Below are 12,831 nucleotides of genomic sequence, written 5' to 3' on the forward strand. Positions count from 1 at the left end.
CTTTGGCATGGCCCTTCCTTTGAATAGTAGTGATACCTATTTGCCATGTCTGTAGTGGCTGTCTGCATTTTAGCAGTAAATGAGCTGCTTGACTCGCCTTTCTTTTCCTCATCTACAGATTGAAACCTCTCCTGTCAAAGCCCATTTTAGACTTACATTCAGAGGACACACTTCAAATGGGCAAGTATCCTTAACCTAAATAATACAACCTGGGCTATATAACAATTTTTGCTCTTTTTCCCCTTTTCTTTTTAAAGATGGTGTGTGTGTGTGTGTGTGTGTGTGTGTGTGTGTGTGTGTGTGTGTGTGTGTGTGTGTGTGTGTGGGTGCGAATACACATATCCTTCTGCTGATACATTTTCACTTCCACCACAGTTACTATGAAGGAATTTAAAACAGTTTTGATGTGACTCTTCTTAGATGTCCACAGGTCCCCACTCTTTAAAAATAATTTAAATTCGTTGTGAACATTTCAAAAAGGGGAGATTTTTCCTGAAAGTCTTGATTTTCAGTTTTGCTTGGAAACATCACATCTAGCTCCTACATGGCAGTCATTGAGCAGCGGCCACTTTATTTAGAAGGGTCATGTCTTCTCCAGTTCTGACCCCACCACTCCCTCTTGTTTTACACCTGCCCTGCTTCCTGGTTTATGTCACCTCCTTGGCCCCTGCAGTCAGTTTGTCCCCTCAAGTTTTAATTATGAATGTTTACAACACCACTTTCCTCATTTCTAAGCCTTTTGAATTATGGTAAAACTCTTCCAGAATCTTCCATTGTTTTCAGTCTCTATCTGACAGAGAGGTTCCAGGGCCTTATTAATAATTTGGGTCAGAAAACATGCTTAGAGAGGATGGCCTTCTCGGATGGTCGACACAGATAGCACAGCAAACATCAGACGATTAGATACGCTTCCTCTTTTACACAACCACAGTGCTTTAGTCAGCCTCCTAGTGATCAGATTCCCAATAAAGTTTCCACAGAAGATGATATCTCCCCTATCCTTTGTTTCCCTTATACAAGTTGTAAGTAGAAGCTGTTCAGGCTTTGCCATTTGCTGGCCTATTTGCTTTCTGTACAGTTTTGCTACTGTAATTTTCTATGTATTTGGTGTCAGAATGATTATCTGCAATGAATGTGCTAGTACTTTGCTAGGACTTTGATCCATCAATGTAGAAATATATGAAGTAGAAAGTAAAGACTTTGCATAATCCCTCCTCCCACCCAAGATAACCAGTGTGCAGAGTATTTTCTACTGCAGATGAACAGTCTACCCAGAGAAAGGGAAATATCACACATAATAAAGTACACACACAGATATAATCCAGTGCGTGGCACATAAAATGCTCAGTAATTTTTTGTTGAATGAATGTATATACACATTGAATAAATATATGTTGTAGTGTAACATATATTTGTTGAACTAATGGATCTATACTTCTGTATATAAATATAGGTTTATATGTAATTTTAATAAAATAAATAATTTATACATGCTGCTTTGTGACTTGCTCTTTTCATGTCCTAGTAAATCATGGCTGTCTTTTCATGTCAGAATATATAAACCTACCTCATTATTTCTAATGGCTTTACAGTACTCCTCTGCATGGAAATTCCGTTTTATTTCATCTTTTCCCTACTGATGGTCGTTTAGATTGCTGCCTTTTTATATTCAACAGTGTTGTAGAAAACACATATATATGTGTGTATTTGCAGGAATTGCTAGCTCAAAGAATTGGACATTGTGAATTTTAAAAGCTACTACCAAACTGATCTTAAAGAACATTTTATTAATTTATGTTTTCATTAAGAGTAGATGAGGATTCTCTTTCTCTACACCCTCACTATCACTGGATATTATCATTTTAAAAAATTTCTACCAATCTGATGGGCTGTAACAATGTCCCATTGTTTTAAAATTTTATATAACTTTGAATGCTTAGAGTCCAGTGAGATGGAGTATCTTTCTATAGTTTTATTGGCCTTTAGGAATTTCTTTGTAAATTGCCTTTTCATTTCCTTTGCCCATTTTTTTCTTCAGTTGCATTGTTTCCCCCCAGCCTTTTCTTTGTTTTTCAATTTATAGGAACCTTTTATAACATACAGGTATGTTCTTTGATAAAAGCCTCTTGTCAACTTTTTTAAAAAAAAGTATTTATTTATATATTTATATTTATTTGGTTGCACCGGGTCTTAGTTGCAGCAGGCAGGCTCCTTAGTTGCGGCTCCCCCCGGGCCCCCCTCAGTTTCCTTATCTGCAGAATGGGGGGAGTAACACTGTCACCCATGTCACCCAGAGTTCTGATGATCAAATGAGATGATCTATGTGAAAAGCACATTATAAACTGAAGCTCTGCACAAATTGCAAAAATTGTAGTAATTTATTTAGCTTTACTGAAATTTAATATCTCTAACTCTAGGTACTTTTGATGCTAAGTATTTGCAAATCACATCCAGTGATTTTATATTTATTTATTTGGTTGCGTCTGGTCTTAGTTGTGGCAGGTGGGCTCCTTAGTTGTGGCTCGCGGTGCCTTAGTTGTGACATGCGAACTCTTAGTTGTGGCATGCACGTGGGATCTAGTTCCCCAACCAGGGATCGAACCTGGGCCCCCTGCATTGGGAGCGTGGAGTCTTATCCGCTGCGCCACCAGGGAAGTCTCTTGTCAGCTTTTTTTATTGTATATTTTTTTCTGAGTCTTTTGCTTGTTTTTTTTAATCTGTGTTTGTGTCTTATGTGGGTAAAATTTCCAGTCTTGTCCTTTATATCAATAGTTTTTGATCTTGCCATCGTACTGAGAAAGGAATCTGAATAAAAATAAATAAAAACGTGAATGAAAATCTGAGAAAAGTGATAGATGATAATAAAACTGACAAAAATTTCATTTAAAAATTACCCTTTTCATCAAACCCCTGGGGCTGTGATTGTAAGAATCACCACTATTTATCAATAGGAGAGAAAAAGCGCTGACAAATTAAACTGATACATTATCGACTATTAGATGCATCCAGATTTCAGAAATGTTAAAATGTGAAAAATATATGCATCTTAGAATTGATGATAGATGTTTTCTTAAGCTGAACTATGCACAGAGTAAGAAATTAAAAGTATGTAAATGAGCACACAACGAAAAGTAAGTCAGGATGAGTTCTTAAAAAGTAAGTCAGATTCTATTACTTTCCTGCTTAAATCTTTCTAGTGCTGAAGTTTACATGGTTAATTGGGTGTCTGGATGCCTCCTGATTTTCTTTCCTTTTTTTAAATATTTATTTTTATTTATTATTTATTTGGCTGCGTTGGGTCTTAGTTGCGGCACGCAGGATCTTTAGTTGTGGTGTGTGCGCTCTTCGTTGCGGTGCGCAGGCTTCTCTCTAGTTGTGGTGTGGGCTCCAGAGCCCGTGGGCTCTCTAGTTGTGGCACGCAGGCTCTCTAGTTGTGGTGCAGGCTCTAGAGCACACGGGATTAGTTGCCCCATGACATGTGGGATCTTAATTCCCCGACCAGGGATCAAACCTGTGTCCCCTGTGTTTGAAGGCAGATTCTTAATCACTGCACCACCAGGGAAGTCCCCTGATTTTATTTTCGACTACAGTAACTATTATCTCACCACACTGCCCTCCTGCTGTCCTCTGAATGTGCCAAGCTTGCTCTCACCTTCAAACCTTTCCTCTTCCCTTGGCCTGGAACTCTTTACCTCTTTCCCCCTATTTTTGCTTAATGGGCTCCATCTCATCACCCAATGTCCCACTCAGCTGCCACCTGCTACTCTAGGCATAGTTTTCTCTCATCCTCTTTTATTTTCTTCATAGCTCTTAATACTCTGATGCTATCTTGATTCTTCATTTGTTTAATGATTCACCGTCTCTCCCTCCTTGAGGGAATAAGCCTCAAGAGCGCAGGGACCTCTCCTATCTTGTTCATTGCTATATCCCCAGCACCTAGAACAGTGCCTGGCACACAGAGATTATTGATGGAATAAATACATACCTGAATGCTTGAATGAGTGAATGTTTGTGTCTTTGTAATCCATCTCAACTCCGATGTGGAACTGTCTGAGTATAAAGTAAAAAGAGCAACAAATCAAAGCATTGCAGAGTGGTGTCAGGTATCTCAGCTGAGCCGTAAGAAGAAGAAACTCTCTAGGGGGAAGATTGTCTGGCACAAGGCAAGCTTAGGGAAAGGAGGAGCATGCGAGGAAGCCGAAAGGCCAGTGTGACTGGAGCTGGCAGTGGGGAGGGGTGCATGGCTCAGGATGAAGCTGAAGAAGGCGGGGCTGCATCATGCAGGATCTCCTCGGCCAGGCCCAGTAGTGTGGGCTCTCTTCTAAGGGAGGTGGGACCCTGTTATGCACTCCCAAAAGACTGCACCCCGCTTTGTAGTGTTCCCCACACTTGTCCACTCTTCATCTTCCCTGCTGGATTGCAAGCCCCATGGGGGCAGGACCGTGCCTTTTTGTTCATCAGTTTCTTCCAAGGACTCTGCCCAGGACATAATAAGAGCTCAGTAAGTATTCCTGGGTGGACAGATGGACAGACAAACAAGCAAAACTTCTCTGTGGTCCAGAAATCCACCTGAGGCTGTCTTTATTTTACAACACTTTTTTTTTTTAATTTTAATTTTTTAAACTTTTTATTTTATGTTGGAGTATAGCCGATTAACAACATTGTGATGGTTTCAGGTGCACAGCAAAACGACTCAGCCATACATATACATGCATCCATTCTCCCCCAGACTCCCCTCCCATCCAGGCTGCCACATAACATTGAGCAGAATTCCCTGTGCTATACAGTAGGTCCCCGTTGGTTATACTTTTAAAATATAGCAGAGTGTACATGTCAATCCCAGCTTTTTTATTTTTAAACTAAAATGTTCTAGGAAAATCTGGGGACCTAAAAGAACACTTTGCAATCCTAATAATAAGTCTGTCTTTGAAGACATATAATGAATGGGATTGATGGGACTCACTACAGGTCAGTAGCACATAGGAACACATCTCTCTTGAAATGCTGACTTGGAGGTGATGGAAGAGATCATGACTTGTATGCCCTGTGGATTCTGTGTGTGTGTGTGTTTAACTACCATGTTACATTGTATAAATCCTCCACTTTCTCCTGCCTTTCATAGGTGTAAGCTGAATGAGGCAGATAATTAAAGCCTATATGAGCTTTTGCTCTGTAACAAACCACTGCAAAGCATGTGGCTTAAAATAACAGCCGTCTGGGGCTTCCCTGGTGGCGCAGTGGTTGGGAGTCCGCCTGCTGATGCAGGGGACACGGGTTCGTGCCCCGGTCTGGGAAGATCCCACATACCGCAGAGCGGCTGTGTCCGTGAGCCATGGCCACTGAGCCTGCGTGTCCGGAGCCTGTTACTCCGCAACGGGAGAGGCTACAACAGTGAGAGGCCCATGTACCGCAAAAAAAAAACACACACAAAAAAATAACAGCTGTCTGTTTAGCTCACAATCCTGCAGCTTGGCAATTTGAGTTGGGTTCATCTGGGTGGAGCTTCTCAGCACCTGCCCGGATTTAATCATCTGTGGTCTGGTCTTCACAGAAGACCTCCACGATGTACCACCATTGAGTTAGGCCAAGGAGTGCATGCCCACTTTCCTTTACTAAGTGCCTCAGTAAATTTTTCATGATGACTCTAGGTTAAAAGACATATCAGCAGTTCTGTTTATTAATAAGTTGGGTTCAAGCATTGTAAGTATTTATGTCCTAACAACTTTTTGGTCATTTGAAAAAAAAGCCACTTACATTCTAAGAACAAATACTCTCTTAATTTCATTCTTAAATAACCACACTTACTTCTAATGGGATATGTGCTCCTGTCGGGCCCTTTATGACCTCGCCTCGGAGCCAGATTGGACACTACCACCTGTTTCTCTTCCAATATTGCAAATGATGTTTGAGCAGTAGTGGCTTTTTCATCACAGTCACACCTGAGAAATCAGCTTTGCAGGAATACGGTGTCATTAAAAGGAGTGCAGAGAAGTCTCCTGTAGAAACTGTGACTGCCTTGAGCTGGTGGTCTGCTTGTGTCTGGTGCATGTTGAGTATCTCTGGGTTTCCCTCAAAAATTTAAAACATCCTGTTCGGCCCTTGTGAGTTGGTTGTGCTGCCCCAGGGCACCTCAGTACAGTTTGGGATCCATGGAGCTCAGCACTTTGACATCGCCCTTAATCTTAGCCATAACCGTATGAGGTTGCCATTGTATGCATTTTATACTTAAAAGTAGGCGTGAGCAGTATGTCATACGACTAGGAACTGGCAGAGTAGACATTTGCTGTCAGGGATGTTTGAGACCAAAGCCCATTCCTCTGCAGGTGTACTCCAAAGAGAGTTTTCATCTTGGGAACCATGTCCTGGATAAAAGCTACGGCATGTTAAGTTGTCCCTATCCAAGAATAATTAGAACTATTTAAGGATTTTAAAAATTTAACGTCGACTAGTGATTTTGAATTTTTGTGTGTAAGTTTAATGCAGGGTTTCTTAACCTCAGCCCTCCTGACACCTGGGGCCAGATAATTCCCTGTTGTGGGGCTGCCCTGCACAGTTTATAATATTTAGCAGCATCCCTAACCTCTGCCTATTAGATGCCACTAGCATCCCCCAGTTGCGACAACCAAAAATGTCTCCAGGCACTGCCAGATGTTCCCTAGGGACAAAGTTGCCCTGGTTGAGAACTGCTGCTTGAATGAAATGATGACCAAGCCTGAGTAATAGGATTTTCATACTTGTCTCTTCATTCTGGCCATATACAAATTGGTTCTTAATTTTTTTAAAACGCATCATGGTGTTATGTTTTCAGGGGTTCTCCCTCTTAAATCCTCTTAGAAGTCAGTCCTCTAAAGATTGATCACAGAAGGAACTACTAGTAGCAGTTCGGAGGTTTTCAATCAATGTTAATTGGCTTTCCAGAATTGGGCAAGTATGGGCTATTCCTTTAGAAAGTTGTTCTTATAAGAGTATCACACAAAAAGCTTTTAATCCTCTCCCGTTTTTCTCTTAGGAAGTAGAAAATAGAAAAGAAGGAAGGGATTGTGGGTCTCATTTTGATGAGCAAGGTCTTTTTCTCACCCAGTCTCAGAAGCATTCCAAAGGTATCAAGGTTTTTTTGTTGTTCCCATGGTCTCTTGCTAGAGTTAGATTTTATAAAAATGGCATATCTTCCCAGAATAGTTAGTAAAACTCCTTTGAAACTTGCCCTGAGCCTGTATCCTCTACCAAATGCATTCTGTTTCTTGTGAAATGAAGGTAAGGCATCCTTCAAGGGCGGATAATTAGACCTTCTATTTCTACACAGCTCGAGTAGCCCCTGACTTCAGAGGAGCATGGGGATCATGATGGGTGTGTGGTGTGCGTTATTAGAGCATCAGATCTATCATTAGTGGGACCTTGGGGACATCACATCCAGCACTTCCCAGGCAGTATGCCAGCTTGCCAGGGCACACGGATGGGCCACTGCTGGCTATGCCCCAGGTCATTGACCCTTGCTCAATTTTGACCTTGTGCTCAATTTTTAAGAGTAATCATGACCATGTGCCATTTTTGTCTTGTGTGCTACCTTTAGATCCATATCTCTGAGTAAGATGTGTCTTCCGTGAATTGCACAGTTCAAGGAAACCACATGCTTCAACATTCTGATGGTCTCTTTGTGTGTGTGTCTGTGCGTGTGTGTGGTCAGGGATGGAAAAACTCATCTTGAATATATATGTTATTTGTAAGAAGGCACACAGGCATTTGGGAATCACTGCTTTTTTTCACAGCAGGGCAAGCAAGTGCCTTCACATCCTTGATATTCTTTTCTGGACTCAGGTGTTATGGTGCCTGGGACTGACTCTGGGTTTCCCAGCCTTGCCCTTTGGTGGTTTCCTGACATCTAGCAGATTCCTAGGAGGTATTTCTTATAGCTTATGGGGTGTGGCCAAGTGTATTTGAACCCGCTGAATGGGGTTCTCAAGAAAATAAGGGAGAACCTGCTTACATGCTGTTTCACCTTTCCCACACTTTTTGCTGTGGGTTCTCAGGAGAGAAGCTGAGTTCTTAGCAATGATGTAGGATGGCTGTAGAATGTCCCAGCTTCTTCCGTGGTTTGTACTTTGAGGAAGTTGAGTGAACAGTGCTTCAGGTAAATAATCAAGCAATTTAATTTCTTAATTTTTATTATAATCTATTTTTAAAAATAGAGAGTTTAAATTGAAAAGAATTTCAGGCCTACACAAACATAATTTGACTAGATTGATGAACCTCCATGTACCCATCGCCTAACTTTATTGCCAGTCTCATTTCATCTGTACTGGTGGTTCTAAAAGTGTAGTCCCAGGCTAACAGCATCAACCCCATCTGGAAACTTGTTAGAAATACAGATTTCTACTTTTGAAAAATCTGAATCAGAAACTCAGGGGCCGGAGCCTGATCAGTCTGTTTTAACAAGACCTCTGGGCGAATCTGATGCCTACCAAAGCTTGAGAACTACTATACATACCATTCCATCCAACCTCTGGTGGAATATTTTAAAGGAAATATTTTATTTGTAAATTCTTTAGTACATAAACTATTTTCTTTTAAACACAATAGCTCACAAATTGACAAAACATTTAGAGAGCAATTGGTACCAATATTTAAATAGGCTTACTCTTTGATCTCCTAATTCTTCTCATCATAACCTTCGTAACTGGACAGACAAGTCCTTTGTGACATGTATACAAGGATGTTCGTTGCAGTGCCTGAGATGGAGTAAACTTGGAAATACTGCCTGTCTAATATTGAGCGATTGGCTAAGTAAGTTGTTTTATCTACTCCGTGGAGCATGGTGAAATCATAGAGAATGATGTCAGTGATACTATTGTTAACTAGGAAAAGCTTTCAAAACAAGTATTGGGTGACCCCATTATCTTTTTTTGTGCAGGGTGTTTGCGTATGTGTGTGTGTGTGTGTGTGTGTGTGTGCGCGCGCGCGCGCGTTTGGGGGAGGGAGGGAGAGAGAGAGAGAGAGAGCGAGAAAGGATGTGTCCGTGTTGTGTATAAGAGTTTAAGCACATAGAAAAAAGGCTAGAATGTTATACACTAAAATACTAATAGTTGTCTTTGGAAGGTATGATTTTTAGTTAATTTTCACCCTCCTCTTACCTGATTTTTTTGCCCATAATGAGCATGGATTTTTATTTTTATTTTTTTAATAAATTTATTTATTCATTCATTCATTTATTTTTGGCTGCGTTGGGTCTTCGTTGCTGCGCGAGGGCTTTCTTTAATTGCATCGAGCGGCGGCTAGTCTTTGTTGTGGTGCATGGGCTTGTCATTGTGGTGGCTTCTCCTGTTGTGGAGCATGGGCTGTAGGCATGCGGGCTTCAGTAGTTGTGGTATGCGGGCTCATTAGTTGTGGCTCGCAGGCTCTAGAATGCAGGCTTAATAGTTGTGGAGCACGGGCTTAGTTGCTCTGTGGCATGTCCGGATCTTCCCTGACCAGGGCTCAAACCCGTGTGCCCTGCATTGGCAGGCAGATTCTTAACCTCTGTGCCATCAGGGAAGCGCGAGCATGCATTTTTATAATGGAGAAAACAATACATTTACTTTAGTTTTGAAAAAGTCACATCCATTGAAATTATAATCTCTTCTTGATCAATTTCTGTTGAAATTATAATCTCTTCTTACATTTACAGATGGGCACATATTGGATTCAACAAGATATGCCATCATTGGAGCAGATCTCCGAGATATACCTGAACTGGAAGAGAAACTAAAGAAATGTAACATGAATACACAGTGAGATTTTTTTTTTAACCTCTTTTTGAGATAAGGCCAGTTGGAGGTACAGCATGATAACATGTACCATTTTTTTTTCATTGCTACTTAGAGTAGTTTTCTGAAATTTTTTGAGGAGCAATGTTCCTTGAGTCTGTTTTCCCATGAGAATCACCTGTATTGCTTTTGTAAAATACTGATTACTAATATAAGTTTGAGGGAAGATAATTGTATGCATAGAAACATATAATTGTAACATATAAAGAAAGGATTAGCATCCAGGGTATATAAAGAATACCTACTATTTTTTAAAAAGTCCAGTAGAAAAATAGAGAAAGCATAGATCACCAGGCAGCTCAAAGAGGAGACGGGGTATCGTATTAAAATGGTATTGAACTTAAGTAGTAATCAGATGAAATTCTGTTTTACTACCACCAAGTTGGCAAAAATGTAAAAGTCTGATAGTATCAAGTGTTGGCAAGGATATCAGGGGAAAAGGAATGGTTGTCCACCACTGGTGGGAGTGATCTTGGTGTGACCATTGCAAGGAATGATCTGGAATTATCTAGTAAAATTGTCAGTACCATATGAATTTGCAGTTCCATTGTTGGGTGTGTCCCCCCGAGAAGGTCTACATGTATGTACAAGGAGGATGTTCATTGCAGCTTCTGTTTTTAGTAGCAGAAAATTGGAAACAACTTAAACGTCCATCAGAAGGAGAATGGATGAATGCTATGTAAAATGCGTGACTTTGGCGAGAGCTCAAAAACTTAATGTTGAGTTTTTAAAAATTAAATTGCAGAGTGTGATACCAAATGTGTAAAATCAAACCCCCCCCCAAATACTGTATTTTCATGATTACCTATATACATAACAGAAGTATTTTTAAAATGGACCAGAAGGGTTCACACCAAGTTCTTGAGAGTGGGAGGCAGAGGAGGGGAGTGAGATGTGTGGTTTTAGCACAGTGATGCTGGTCAAATAGATAAAGAGCTAGTGGGAGGAAAAGGCATAGCCACCTGGTCTAACGTAGGTGAAGATGACACTTTCAAGGATATTTGAGGTGAGTAACTCAAGGGAGAGGTTTGGAAGGCAGGTAAGAGAAAGGGAAAGTTATTTTAAAGAATAAATTGAAGTTATTTTAAAGAATCAGTGGCAAACGTTGAAGGAAATTAGCAGCAAGGGAAATCATTGCTGGAGGAGAGGGAAGGGAGGATGTAGAGCATGGACTGAGCTTAACTAGCCTTTGAGGGAAGAGAAAGAGAGGGAAAGGGAAAGAACAGGTGCAAATACAGGTGAGCTTTGGGCAATGGAGGGGTGGGAAGTATAGGGGGTTAAAGTGTGATCTTCCTAACACTTCAGCACAGTGATGGCCGTTACCTCTACATTTTGAAGTTCTTGCTTACGTGTTTAGTCTAGAATCATCAACCAGGTTGTCATTCTTAGGATTTACATTTCCACCAGCTCAAATGTCAGGGACAGCTCTACTTGACCCAGTGTTGTCAGCTTTATTGTCTGAGTCAGCTTTATTGTCTGAGTCTGTCTCACCAGGTGTTCAGAAGTAAGGTCAATACACTGTAAAGAGTATTTGTGCTTCTTTTTTCCTTTGGGGAGACCCTTAGGTGGTTCACTGATTGCAGAATGTAGTGTGTTTTCTTAGATTTATTTTTTAATTGAAATATAGTTGATTTACAATGTTGTAATAATTTCTGCTGTACAGCAAAGTGACTCAGTTATACACATATATACATTCTTTTTCATATTCTTTTCCATTATGGTTTATCTCAGGATATTGAATATAGTTCCCTGCGCTATAGAGTGGGACCTTGTTGTTTATCCAGTCTATATATCAATATAATAGTTTGCATCTGCCAACCCCAAACTCCCAGTCCGTCCCTCCCACCACTCCCACCTTAGCAACCACAAGTCTGTTCTCTCTGTCTGTGAGCCTGTTTCTGTTTCATAGATAGGTTCATTTGTGCCACCCTTTTTTTTTTTTAATTTATTTTTGGATGCGTTGGGTCTTCGTTGCTGCGCATGGGCTTTGCTCTAGTTGCAGCGAGCGGGTGCTACTCTTCATTGTGGTGCGCGGGCTTCTCATTGCGGTGGCTTCTCTTGTTGTGGAGCATGGGCTCTAGGCTCATGGGCTTCAGTAGTTGTGGCTTGCAGGCTCTAGAGCGCAGGCTCAGTAGTTGTGGCACACGGGCTTAGTTGCTCCATGGCATGTGGGATCTTCCCGGACCAGGGCTCAAACCTGTGTCCCCTGCATTGGCAGGTGGATTCTTAACCACTGCACCACCCAGGAAGCCCTGTGTCATATTTTAGATTCCACAAACTTCACTTAGTATGGTAATCTCTAGTTGCATCCATGTTGCTGCAAATGGCATTACTTCGTTCTTTTCTGTGGCTGAGTAGTGTTCCATTGTGTATATGTACCACATCTTCTTCATCCATTCATCTGTCGATGGACATTTAGGTTATTTCCATGTCTTGGTTATTGTGAGTAGTGCTGCTATGAACGTAGGGGTGCATGTATCTTTTTGAATTAGAGTTTTGTCTAGATATATGCCCAGGAGTGGGATTGCTGGATCATATGGCAACCCTATCTCTATTTTTAGTTTTCTGAGGACCCTCCACACTGTTTTCCATAGTGGCTGCACCAACTTACATTCCCACCAACAGTGTAGGAGGGTTCCCTTTTCTCCACACCCTCTCCAGCATTTGTTATTTGTAGACTTTTTAATGATGGCCATTCTGACCGGTGTGAGGTGGTACCTTACTGTAGTTTTGAATTGCATTTCTCTGATAATTAGCAATGTTGAGCAAGTAGTGTGTTTTCTTTTAGCTGAAGGGAAGTCTTAACTTTCAAGGACACCACTGGATTTCTTGGGGGCATATGGGTTTGTGAAGTCAGCAGTAGATTGGTTAAAGCTGATACCAATGGGCCTGGAGCCCTCTCAGAATGAGGAGAGCATGAGTCTTAGAATCTCACCCTGGGTTTCTGTCTTACTTCTCCTGCTCACTAGTTGTTTAATAGCGGGGAGTGTTTTTTTTTTTTTTTTTTTTTTTTTTTTTTTTGCTCCTTGTT

General features: G+C 41.0%; 1 protein-coding gene across 2 annotated transcripts in view; it reads left to right on the plus strand.

Moving 5' to 3' along the window:
* The window catches only part of LCMT1 (leucine carboxyl methyltransferase 1), a 55,740-nt gene that overhangs the window by 30,034 nt on the left and 12,875 nt on the right, over positions 1 to 12,831 (plus strand). The window contains exons 5-6 of one of the 2 annotated variants that reach the window (XM_007450001.1): positions 119 to 180; positions 9,662 to 9,764. The exons of the other annotated variant lie outside the window; for it this stretch is intronic. Coding sequence (XP_007450063.1) covers positions 119 to 180; positions 9,662 to 9,764 — 165 coding nt within the window. The remainder of the gene's footprint in view (positions 1 to 118; positions 181 to 9,661; positions 9,765 to 12,831) is intronic. 2 annotated transcript variants of the gene reach the window in all.

The sequence above is a fragment of the Lipotes vexillifer genome, unplaced genomic scaffold (assembly GCF_000442215.2).
Source record: "Lipotes vexillifer unplaced genomic scaffold, Lipotes_vexillifer_v1.1 scaffold811, whole genome shotgun sequence".
Lineage (NCBI taxonomy): Eukaryota > Metazoa > Chordata > Mammalia > Artiodactyla > Lipotidae > Lipotes > Lipotes vexillifer.